Source organism: Bidens hawaiensis, unplaced genomic scaffold, assembly GCF_021521415.1.
Source record: "Bidens hawaiensis isolate Kalapana, Puna unplaced genomic scaffold, B.hawaiensis_p1.1 tig00000458_1, whole genome shotgun sequence".
In the NCBI taxonomy this organism is placed as follows: domain Eukaryota; kingdom Viridiplantae; phylum Streptophyta; class Magnoliopsida; order Asterales; family Asteraceae; genus Bidens; species Bidens hawaiensis.
Window position 1 is genome coordinate 687,960 of NW_027491030.1, and position 13,326 is coordinate 701,285.

General features: G+C 34.1%; 1 protein-coding gene across 1 annotated transcript; it reads left to right on the forward strand.

Moving 5' to 3' along the window:
* The first annotated feature begins 865 nt into the window (after positions 1 to 865).
* On the forward strand, positions 866 to 10,515 carry LOC143627580 (pentatricopeptide repeat-containing protein At2g40240, mitochondrial-like). Its single transcript, XM_077097369.1, has 2 exons — positions 866 to 1,918; positions 10,477 to 10,515. Exon 1 carries the CDS (start codon positions 875 to 877, stop codon positions 1,826 to 1,828), a length of 954 nt encoding a protein of 317 aa, XP_076953484.1. The 5' UTR covers positions 866 to 874; the 3' UTR covers positions 1,829 to 1,918; positions 10,477 to 10,515.
* The last annotated feature ends 2,811 nt before the right edge of the window (positions 10,516 to 13,326 follow it).

Sequence of the window (13,326 nt, forward strand, 5' to 3'; positions counted from 1 at the left end):
ATCGTTTGGTATTACATGTTTCTTGACGAAAGATATAAGGATAAGGAGGAGGAGGAGGAGGAGGAGGAGGAGGAGGAAAGGGGCTGGGGGGAGGGGGGTGGTTTCAATGTACGAGCCGTTACCAACAGTCTCATGAATCATGATCGTGGAGACCAAAAGTTTAGCACGACAAAATGGTTGACAAGATAATTCTTCCTCTTACGTTAGGCGTCTCAAGTAGTATAAAAATTCTCATGAATGTTGTTGCCAAAGCCAAATCAACAAAACATTAAAAAATATGTGTGTCATGTGATTGGGAAAAGCTCTAGAAGTTCTAATAAATATTATTTCATCGACAACCCAAAATATAATGAACCTACATTTCAAGCAAGGTAACCCAAAATATAATGAACCTACATTTCAAGCAAGGTTTTGGATATCAAGACATTATATTTAAAAATTGATGGATATATATAAGCCATATTTGAATGATTTCAAGAGGGTTGAGACGGGAGGTTGAAAAAGAGTTTTATAGCGTTACAGAAATATAGATCGACAGTTAAGCAACTCGCAACCGGTGATCCTTCCAATAAATACGATGAGTACTTAAATATGGCCGAAAGAACTTCATGTGAATGCTTAGAATTTTTTTTGTAACGCCATATATTATATGATGATGAGATCTTGCATAAACTAACACAATATTGCACTTAGTACAACGCATATGAAGAAAAGCATCGAGTGTACACGTTGGGTTGGGTTGGGTTGGTTTGGAGAATGTGTCCAACCCAACTCCAAGACCAGTATGTAAGATTATTTCAGGCCCATAAAAAGCCCATTTTCGGCAACACATTTCATCTCAACCCGAAAAACCCTTCGCAAACTACAACCAACCATGTTTACACTCCCTAAAACCCTAAAACCACCAACCGTTTTAACCGTCACCCGCCGGCTACTCACCACCGTCAAGCTCCCGGAACCGGCGTCCTCCGCCGCATACGACGACCTAATCTACACAGCCGGCATCAACCGAGACTTCACCACCGTCCGCCACCTCCTCAACCACCGCTACACTAACGGCTTCTTCACCACCAACAACACGTTCAAATTCATCTCAACCAATCTCTATGTTCTCAACGACGTTATAAAAACCGTTTCAGATCTCAACGAATCACACGCTCGCAAAAAAGCCTACGAATCGTTAATCTCTCGCCTTTGCAAGTTACAGCTAATCGATTCAGCTTTACACGTGGCTGAAACCGCCGCCGGAAAACATGCCGCCGACGCCTCCACGTTTCATCCGATCCTCAGCTTCGTTACACGGAAGAAGAATTTTGACCTCGCGTGGCGCGTGGTGGAGGTTATGAAAGCCAACAACGTGGCGCGTGACGTCACGTGCTATAACTTTTTGCTGACGTCATACTCCGTAGCCGGAGATTTGAAGTCAACCGCCGGCGTGTTGAGAATAATGGAAACGAAAGGAGTTAGAGCGGACGCGCGTACGTACGACGCGCTTGTATTAGGCGCGTGTAAGGCGGGGAAGGTGGACGGTGCGATTGGGATAATGGTGAGGATGGTGGAGGAAGGGGTAGGGGCGTTGTACGCCACGTATGCGCACGTTATTGGGAGTTTAGTGAAGCTGGGCTATTGTGCGCAGGCAGTGGAGTTTGTGGTGGGTTATAGTGGGAAGGATAAGAAGTTGGATTCGCATAATTTTGGGTTATTGGCTAGTCGTTTGATGGGTGTAAAAAAGATGGATGAGGTTAAATATGTGTTGGAGGAAATGGTGAAAAGGGAGTTAGATATGGATGAAAGTTTGCAAAACTATTATAATGAGAATGTTTCTTGATCTTACATTCGCTATCTGATCTGATCGTTGGGGTATATATAAGTTGAGTCTGAGCTTGAGCGTAACTCATTTAACTTGTAAAATACCGAGGTAGACTTGTTTTAACTTAATTCAAAATTCAAGCTTGAGCTAGACTTGACTTATATTATTAATCCTTATTTTTATTTCTAAAAAACATTTACATTTATTTTAGTATATATTTATATATCATTTAGTTGTTTTTATTATAGTTTAATATATAATAATATTATTTCGTAAATCTAGTAAATAAAATTTTATAAATGATTCTGAGGCTTGTGCTTGTTTATTAAACAAGTTTATTTCTTTATTTGAACTCGCTAAAACATTGGTTTAATTCGAGCGGTGTTCAGTAGCGATGAACAAATGGATAATAGCACAATACCGACTGTTGGTACCTGTTGGAAACCATGTGAAAACTAAGTCTATAGTAAAGGAATTTAGGAGATGTTTTGAGAACAACCAATAAATGATTTATATATATGATTCAAGAAAGCATGTTAAATGGCTAATTGCCTCCTCTACATTGAATTGCTTCATGATACTTAATGTTTTCTAAATATCATCTCTTTGGTCTTTTATTCTTCTTCCTTTTTTATCCATGCTCTTGATGCATCCCTTCTTTCTTTTTTGCTTGTCTCCTTACTCTTTGATATGTTGAAAGTAGTTGAGCATTGCCTTTCATACATTTTCTCAAAAGTATGATTAGACACTTAGTAAGGCAATCTCATTCTCCTAGTTATAATTTTACCAATAGCATCCTTTTTGAGGCCTTATATAATATCTTATTTGGTAGTTGTTGTGATGGGCATTCGTGTTTTGCCATAACCATTTTTGTTTTAAGGATTATTGGATTAAAATAATCTCACATTAAATGAGTTGGTCAATAATAATTTCACATGAGTTATTTCCCTCTAGCAGTCTCACCTTTTTCATGTTTTTTGTTTTATGAACCACCGTTAAAAATAATTAACGGGGTTAACTTTTTGTTGATGTGGCTATATGAGCTGGCATTTAAAAACCCAACGTGGCTTTTTTTTTCTTTCTAGGGTTATTACGTGACATCCCTCACCCATATAACCCCAAACTATAGATTGGAGCCCTAAATCCGCCGCCGGAGTAGCTACGACACCACCTCCGCCGCAAGTGTATCGGAATCAAGTGAAGGGGGGGGGGGCTTGAATTCTGAGAACTACCCAGTTAATTATCAACAATATTATCATCTGGGTGTTGCTCAAATTGATTGAATTGTTCCGGGTTCTGCTAAAAAATTGAAGAATTAGGGTTTGCGTTTCTTGGTACTAGAGTTGCAGTGGGTTTTCACGCCGGAAGCTCAGCAAGTCATCAATGGCGGATTTAGCTTTCTTAAGAAGCTAGTCCACAGTTTTAATTGGCCGGTCATACCCAAGCCGGCCTTGCACATCGTAAAACTGTATCGCAGTATGCGCAGACAACCGTACACGGTGGTCTCTAAGACCTTTCGCCGTACAGACCTTATTGTGCCTATCTTTCCGGACGGTGGACCATACAAGCAGATAAAAGATAATAAAAAAACCACATTGGATTTTTAAATGCCAACTCATATAGCCACATCAGAAAAAGTTAACCTCGTTAATTATTTTTAACGGGAGATCACAAAGCAAAAAACATGGAAAATGTGGGACTCCCAGAGGAAAATAAATCAGATAAGATTATTATTGGCAAACTCATTAAAAGTGAGATTATTTTAATCCAATAATCCTTGTTTTAAAGATTATGATAATTAAGTTCTTCCACAACACTAAAATTATTTTCTCAAGGTCTTGGATCAAAATTAATATTTTGCATGAACAACTATTAATATTTGTATGATCCGTTCATTCTTTAAATGTTATAATAATTAAGTTGAAGATCATCATATTTTCATAACGTGTCCTTATATTTTCCAAACTATTTATACCACACATTAAACTATATTATATTTACATTTTACCCTTGAAACCTTATAATTTCATAAGTATCAATAATCACCCTAAACCATGATTTTCACACTTTAAACATTATACTATCATATTTATCAAATCATTCTAAAACACTTCGAGTTAGTATACAAATAAAGCTATAAACCGGATATGTACGTATCTAAAAAGCGAACGGTTCTGTCGAATGCAATATTGACGTAAATAATCTTATTGGACCCGTGACTCTTAATTGGAAAATCAACTTGCAGGAGGTCATTCTCTTGGTTTTGAAAATTCTAGTATGCGGCAATATGAATAGTTAAAAATCATAACTTAATATAGGTGATGATTCAATAACCTCTTGCTCGTGTTCGATTGCAATCAATGTGAGTATATCGTAACCGCTTTTTCATCATTTCATTACTTTGGGGTGGCATGTGTACTTATAAACTACAACTCATTAATTTCATGTTTTCAATTTCAAATACGATTCATGCTAATGTCATTGTGTGATTATCTTTTCATAGGTGTTCATGTTTTACATGCTACATGCCTATGTGTTTATTTTTTGTTGTTGATAGTGGATATTCAAACGCAAAACACAAACACAAATACAAACTCAAGAGTGGGATGGCCCTTGTGACAAACCTACGTCCCTTAGTAATTTGGCTTTACGCCAAAAGATAATGGGATTAATCTATTAGTCTATTTGAGTCAGTCTACGCATTTACTTTTATGTTTCGATTACTCCATCAGTCCATTGTTACATATGATTCGTATATTTTCATATTATATATAGTAAACTTTTATGATTGCTCACTGATATCCGTGTTAACAAAAATATTTTAAACATGCTACAGATTGAAGTTTGCTCAGGGTTGAATAATAGGTAGTTTGGACCTTTAGGATATTCTATTTTAATAAACATTGTTTTTGATATATCATTATTAATATTATTGCCTCTTCTGAAACCATGTAATGCGACCATTTTGATGAATGATAACATGAATATTTTATTATTATTTTAATAGTGTTGCGAGCTATGAACAATCAATGTCTTACTCTGACATATTTCACCGTCGGTTGAGGCGTTATATAAGGTCTAACTATAACCTCATTTAAAATCATATCATAAAAATAAGGCCATCGTTTGGTAAAACCGTAAACTTTAAGCTTTGCTAGAAACTTGGAAAACAGCAAAAGTAAAATCTAATAGTTTTCTTACACTATTTGTTTGGTAACAGCACTCTTAAATTTAAAACCATGTAAAAATATAGTTACTTTGTTGTTTGATTTTTAAAGTTCAAAACTTTATATATGTTCATCTTTAAAAATCAAAAGCACATATCTAAATATATATATATATATATATATATATATATATATATATATATATTACAACGATAACAAACTTCAAGAAGAGGTTACATATCAACTAACTAATATTATTCAAAATTCACGACCCTTAACAATCAAAAACACATAAACACACATCAGAAGACTCACACTTTCCCGTCATCACCCTTCTTCTATGAAAACACTGATTAATACAAGTAAAAGGATCACATGGAACATCCCTCCACCTTTCTTCACACGCTTCGCCCATCATTAGCATGCTCCCTAAATTAGTTAGACATATACAAAGCAATACAAATAAGTAATATGTTATCACAAGCGTGTTGCTCATGTTCAAGAAGGTTAGAAGTGAATAACATGAATATACGATAAGCAATAAGTAATGTAATAATGTGTTGTTTACCGATAAATGCGACTATGAGTACGACTACAAAAAAAAACTTTATGGAATTCATGCTTATGATATTTTGATGTATTGAAATGTAAGGATTGTGCGGTAAATGTTACTTTCATACTACGAAAGAAATTTATCAATCACATTACAATATATATTTGATATTAAATAATAATAAATACAAGATACTAATGATATTAAATAACAAGAAATACATGATACTAAGAATATTGAAAAACAATAAATGCATGCTATTCATGATATTACAAAATTTGTGAGTAACAAGCATGAAAGATTAATAGATTAAAAAAGATTAACAAATTAATATATGATATTAATAATATATAATAACAATAAATGTATGCTACTAATGATATTACAAAATTTTCGTCTAACTAGTACCAAAAATTAATAGATTAAAAAAATTAACAAATTATTTAATTCAACGAGTATTACTAAATGACAAGAAATATAATGGTAATATTCTTTTTCTCAAGCTTATAAAAGGTTCATCAATTATCCCATTCTCCCTTCACGAGTCTGGTCTCAACTTAGCCGAAAGCCCTTTCACCAACATAATTGCGACTATGAGTAAGACTACAAAACAAAACTTCAAGGAATACATGTTTATGATATTTTGGTGTATTGAAATGTAAGGATTGTGCGGTAAATGCTACTTTTATCCTACTAAACAAATTTATCAATCACATTACAAAATATATTTTATATTATATAATAATAAATACAAGATACTAATGATATTAAATAACAATAAATACATGATACTAAGAATATTGAAAAAACAGTAAATACATGCTATTCATGATGTTACAAAATTTGCGTGTAATTAACAAGCATGGAAAATTAATAGATTAACAAATTAATATATGATATTAATAATATATAATAACAATAAATGCATGCTACTAATGATATTACAAAATTTTCGTCTAACAAGTACCAAAAATTAATAGATTAAAAAAATTAACAAATTATTTAATTCAACGAGTATTACTAAATGACAACAAATATAATGGTAATATTCTTTTTCTCAAGCTTATAAAGGTTCATCAATTATCCCATTTTCTCTTCACGTGCTCTAGCCTCAACTTAGCCGAAAGCCTTTTCACCAACATCTCTGCGACTATGAGTAAGACTACAAAACAAAACTTTATGGAATACATGTTTATAATATTTTGTGTATTGAAATGTAAGGATTGTGCGATAAATGTTACTTTTATACTACTAAAAAAATTATTGATCACATTACAAAATATATTTGATATTATATATCAATAAATACATGATACTAATGATATTAAATAAGAATAAATACAAGATACTAAGAATATTGAAAAACAATAAATACATGCTATTAATGATATTACAAAATTTGCGTGTAACAAGCATGAAAAATTAATATATTAAAAAAGATTAACAAATTAATACATGATATTATTAATACAAAGACAAATTGGATTTAAATAATCAAACAGTAGTTTAATTGCCGATAATAATCCCACCTACGTTATTTCCCACAAGTAGTCCCACATTTTCCATGTATTTTGGTTTATGAGTAGTTAACGATGTTAGTTTTTTTGCTGAGGTCGCGTGCTTTGTTGGCGATTAAAAATCCCACGTGGTTGTGATTTGACTTCTTTTATTTCTTTTTCTGATTTTACTACCTCCAACATAAGTCTATAAACCCTTCATATTTCCTAACACGCCCTAATTTGAAGAAGACGAACCCAAAATTGATGTCATCTGAACCCTAATTCGAAGAAAAGGATCTCCGGGCTTGCTATCATGTATGTGCTTGAATGATTTGAACCCTAATTCGAAAAAGATGATCTCATATCCTTGCTTGGAACTTCGTTTTCTAGCTACTCTTTGTATTTCAAACAGTTCATGGTTACAATAAGCCTATCTACTGGTGTCAAGTCTATAAATCTTGGGGTTCTGTGATCGATATAAGGAATACAAAGAGGATGAACTCATTTAGCATCCAATCTTCTAGTTTTACGATCTCAGTTTTGTTGAATGTGTGAAATTATGGCTCCATTTGGGTTAAATAGGGGAGGGTTTCCACGTAATACGACTAATGTCAGAAAAAGTAATAAAGAAAAGCCAAGTCACAACCACGTGGGATTTTTAATTGTCAGCAAAGCACACCACCTCAGCAAAAAACTAACCCCCCTAACTATTTTTAAAAGGGGATCATGATCAATAAACATGGAAAAGGTGGGATTACCGGTGGGAAATAACGTAAGTAGGATTATTATCGACCAATTAGGAAAATGTTTGATTATTTAAATCCAATTTACCTAATATAAAATAACAATAAATGCATACTACTAATGATATTACAAAATTTCCATGTAACAAGTACCTAAAATTAATTGATTAAAAATATTAACAAATTAATTAATTCAACGAGTATTACTAAACAACAAGAGATATAATGGTAATATTCTTTTTCTCACTTGTATAGGTTCATCATATTCCATTCTCCCTTCATGAGCTCTGATCTCAACTTAGCCGAAAGCCTTTTCACCAACATCTCTTCGTCGTATTTCATAGCAATATCAATCATACCTTTTTCTAACAACGCATCAATCAAAATTATATGCAAACTCATTCGGACTCAAACTGTGATCTTCCATATTATGCCAGTCTCATCTAAAGGAGACTATCCACGATGCAAAGAGATATCATCATTAACAGAAGGAATTTGATCACCAGTTGTTGCATGAACGGGTGACAATTTAGAATTTTCACAAAAGGGAACAAAATCATATTGTTTAAATTTATTACAAAGCAAAACATAATTTAAGTTTGAAATATCAAAAGTTTTTCAACATTAGCAACACCACGCCACATGCCCGTCAGTACGTACTCCACCTGCTTCACAAGATGAGTCACTATTAGTATTTTCAAGACTTCCAATAGAATTTATCATGTAAGACGTAAGAGGATTAAATGGCTTAGTCTTTGGTACATAACCTATATCGAAAACCATCTCATCTTCTGGTTTTTCATTTATTTCAAATATAGGATAGGGAGTATAATTGTTATTAAACAGAGGTGGTATGGCAGCATTATCGAACCCAATTCCCCCTTTTTGTTTAACACCAATTGAGAATTAATGATTCTCCCATAGAATCTTAGAAGCAATTTCGAATTTAACAACATGAATTTTTCTATCAAGCAACTCTATTTTAAGTACATCTGCCTCTTTGATGAGTTGATATACTTTATTCTTATAGAAATCCCTACTTGTCTTAACATCAAATAGTTTAAGATTTAGGGCGTCCATGTCATACTTGTGAGACTTAGTTCTATTATTAGTTAGTTTTTCAAATTTGGTAAAGTTTCATGTATAATAAGATAAATGATCAACCTAAAGCACTAAATCATCAATATTTCTAATAAGCATTTCTACTTTATCCATACATGCTTGTGAGCATAAATGTTTGTGTACCAGAGGAGTAACCTGACGAGCTGTGTTGTTCTTGTATACGCATCTTCATCAGTAGTCTTCATTGCTTCACCATTAACAACATTCTTCACTGCATCCGCTCCGGTATTCTTCACTCCTTCATGACTAGAACTCTCTCACCCATCACAAATGTCGTTCAAACAAAAATTGGTTGGAACCATAAGCTTGCTAGACTGAGTTTCCTAGTCTACTTCCCATGTCTGTGTCAGCATAGCTTTCTCCCTAATACTAGAACTTCTGCTCAATTCTCTTTGATCCTTGACTCTTCACCGCTTTCTCATGGGTCACATCCACAATCTTCTACTCGTTTACGGTCTTGACAACAGTGGCATTTGTGCATTCCCTCACGAAGTGAACTGGTTCGTTGCAGTTGTAACACCACATCTTTTCCTTGTTGAACCCAATCGAGTTGTTTCAACCCGTTATCTAAAAACTGTTCTTAGCATATATCTGGTTAAGTTTGTGGCTTTGTGAACTGTTATGGCTATCTGGTACTTGATATCCATTTCTTCCAGGTCTTTTTGGTTTATCTCGGGAAGATCACCCTGGGTAAAGTTTGGTGGCATCAAGTTACCCTTAAGTAACTCTTCATGGCAGGCCACGAAAGCATGAAAAAGACTAATGTGACAATCATAACGGGAGAAGTCTGAAGGTTGACTGAAGTTGCTAAGCCATGAGCCTTCAATGCTTGATTCACTACTTGGTTCACCATGTTCTGAATAGAGCTTTGAAGAGACGAATCACTTGAGCTTCCAATTCATGTTTGAATGAAAACCCTTAATACCATCAACAATATGGACACTTGGATGGGCTTGACTCCATAAGGTTGTTCCTGCCTTGGTCCCGATGGACACACCCGCTTGATTCAAAGAGCTCACATGATTGGACATCCTTAGTTTAATATCCATAGCAAATGATCATATGATCGAGATCAAATCAGTAAGAGTGATGCTATACATGTCTCTTGTGCGTTTGATCGTGGTCACATTGTTGTTCCATGTCTAAGGAAGTGAGTTGAGAAGCTTCTTGTTTATCTCACCAACTTCTCGAATGATACCGGAACTTCTCATTTTTCGTGTTCAATGCTTCAAACCGCTCAATGATGGACTCAATGCTTTCACCTTGAATGTGGTTAAACAAGTTGAATTCTCCATTTAGAATCTCTTTTTGGTGTCACATGTCATGAACACGTGGAAGGATAAGAGGTTGGATTTGCATAATTTTGGGTTATTGGCTATTCGTTTGATACGTGTGAAAAAGGTGGATGAGGTTAAATATGTGTTGGGAGGAAATGGTGAAAAGGAGGTTGGATATGGATGAAAGTTTGCAAAAATATTATAATAAGAATGTTTTTTGATCTTACATTCGCTATTGGTCGATTCGGTATACGTGAGTTGAGTCTGAGCTCGAGCGTAACTCATTTAACTTATAAAATACCGAGCTAGACTCGTTTTAACTTAATTCTAAAGGTTCGTATGTGAGCGGTTTTCAAGCTTGAGCTAGACTTGACTTATCGTGTATATTAATTATATCCTTATTCTCTCGTACCTGTTGGAAACCATGTGAAAACTAAGTCTATAGTATAGGGATTTAGGAGATGTATTGAGAACAACCGATAAATGATATATATATATATATATATATATATATATATTTTTCAAGAAAGCATGTTAAATGACTAATTGCCTCCTCTACATTGAATGCTTCATCCCTTGGGGATGGGTTACGAAGAAAACATAAAATATTAATTCTCTAAAGTTTTCTAGATATCATCTCTTTGGTCTTTTATTTGACTCATAGCTTCTTCCTTTTTTACCCAAGCTCTTGTTACATATCTTCTTTCTTTTTTTCTTGTCTTCTTACTCTTTGATATGTTGGAAGCAGTTGAGCATTGCCTTATATACCTTTTCTCAAAATTATGATGACGTGTGTGAATATATATATAAAAATTTAAGTAAAAGTTCCACACAAATCGGGTTTTAAAATAGGTTTTCACCTACAACTAAACCACACACGAAAGGCAAGTGTACCTATCGTTTGTAATAAAGTATCGGTAAGAACCGAGTATCAATCCATGGACACGGCAAATTTCTAGTACTAAATCTTTGTAAATGACCAACCGAACAAGTAAATCTTAAGTCGAATTTTAATTAACTAAATCTGCATACAATGAAAATAAGCAAGTAAAAACACAAAAATATAATCAATCCAACAAACTACCTAGACATAAATCCACTCTACTAATATGATAAAATAACAATGATATGGTAAAACATCATGAATCTAAACATAAATATTATATTACAATAAAGCAACCTATTACTAGCAAATAATCATCATGATGGGTTTTCAATCAAGAGATAAACATAGACTAACTTGTTTGTCAAGACAACAAAGTCTCATAATCAAAGGAAAGCTAGCTTGAACAACATTCTAACCACCTAAAATTACACAAAAGTAGCCAAATTCATGAAATTAATATCAACTTATGAAACTTTAACTAGCAAGTCATCACCAAGTCAAGAATCATAACAACACTCATCAATTTTCCAATATTAAGTGTAGGGTTTCATACTTATCAATAACATTATAACCAAGTTAATTTTTACTAGTCATTCCTAACTTAGTAATGTAAATAAAGGAAAGATGAACATTCAAAGTTTACAAACAACATCTAGAACATAGTTTACCAACATGAATGCCTAAACATTTGTAAAACTAACAAGATTATGTAATTCTAACAAGTATGAACACCATCAATATCAACTTATAAACTCAACCATATTCTTGAAAGAAAACCACTTTACCAAAATCATGCATAGATAATATATCACATTAGTAAAAGCTTCAACATTGTCTAGATAGCAAAAGTAATTAGCCCATAAGGCTTAATACAACTACAATCAAACTAGAAATAAGAATACAAATCATGTTCAAGAACAATGGAAAGTAAACTAAGATCAAAGAAGGATTGAAGAATGGAATGATGGATCTTGAGGATGGTGGAAGCCTTTAAACTCTCAAGGAAGACATAAACTAATTTTCAAGATTTTTGAGAGAATCCCCAAGGCTCCACACACCCAAAACGAGGTTAAAATGAGTGTTTATAAGCTTCTGGACAAAGTGCACGGTCATGCATACAAATTGCATGGTCGTGCACTATTTTGGGTAAGTCAAACTTTCACTTTCGGATGCTCAGAGTTGCAGGTTCCAAAAAGGTGCATGGTCATGCACAAAAAGGGCATGGTCGTGCATTTCCGGCACTAGCTAGTGCACTTTCAAAGTTGATGTGTCTTGTCCTCGGCATCGGATAGCTAGTGCACTTTCAAAGTTGATGTGTCTTGTCCTCGGCATCAGATAGTGCACAGGCTCGTGCCCTCGGGAGTGCAAGGTGGTGCACAAAAAGTGCATGATGGTGCAGTTTCACTTTTGGCACGATAGTAGATGTGCACGGCTTCCAATAAAGGTGCATGGTGGTGCAATAAAAGCGCATGATGGTGCAGTTTCTCAGCATAGTCATGCACTTTCATAGCATGGTCATGCACTTTTGGCACGGTATTAGATATGCACGGTTCCAATAAAGGTGCATGGTGGTGCACTAAAAGCGCATGATGGTACAGTTTGGTCAGCATGGTCATACACTTCCTTATCATGGCCATGCACCGGCTCAGCATAGTTATGCACTTTTGGCAGATTCTTGATTTTTGTCCGAAAAGCGTCATTTTTTTCGTCGTTTCTTCGTCGGACGGGCGCTCGGAACTGCAAATTCATAAATAACTCAATTAAGCACTAAATACAACGAATTTGCATTGAGTTTTACCAAAATAAAAGGATAATTTGATACTAAAAGGTGTACACTTTGTGTTACATGACTAGACCCTTGGTAAGGCAATCTCATTCTCCTAGTTATCATCTTACCAATAACATACTTCTTGGGGCCTTATAAAATATCTTATTTGGTAGTTTTTATGATAGGCCTTCATGTTTGGCCCTAACCATTTTTGTTTTAAAAATTATGATGACTAAGTTATTCTGAAAAACTAAAATTATTTTCTCAAAGTCTTGGATCAAAACCAATATTTCGCATGAACAACAATGAATGTTCTAATAATCCGTCCATTCTTTAAATGCTATCATAATTAAGTTGAAGATCATCATATTTTCATAATGTGTCCTTATATTTTCCAAACTATTCATACCACACTCTAAACTATACTATATTTACATTTTACACTTGAAACCTTATAATTTCATAAGTGCCAATAATCACCCTAAGCTACGATTTTTACAC

Bases quoted from the DNA above. Each gene is read 5' to 3' on its own strand.
- LOC143627580 (XM_077097369.1), top strand. From the start codon at position 875: ATGTTTACACTCCCTAAAACCCTAAAACCACCAACCGTTTTAACCGTC.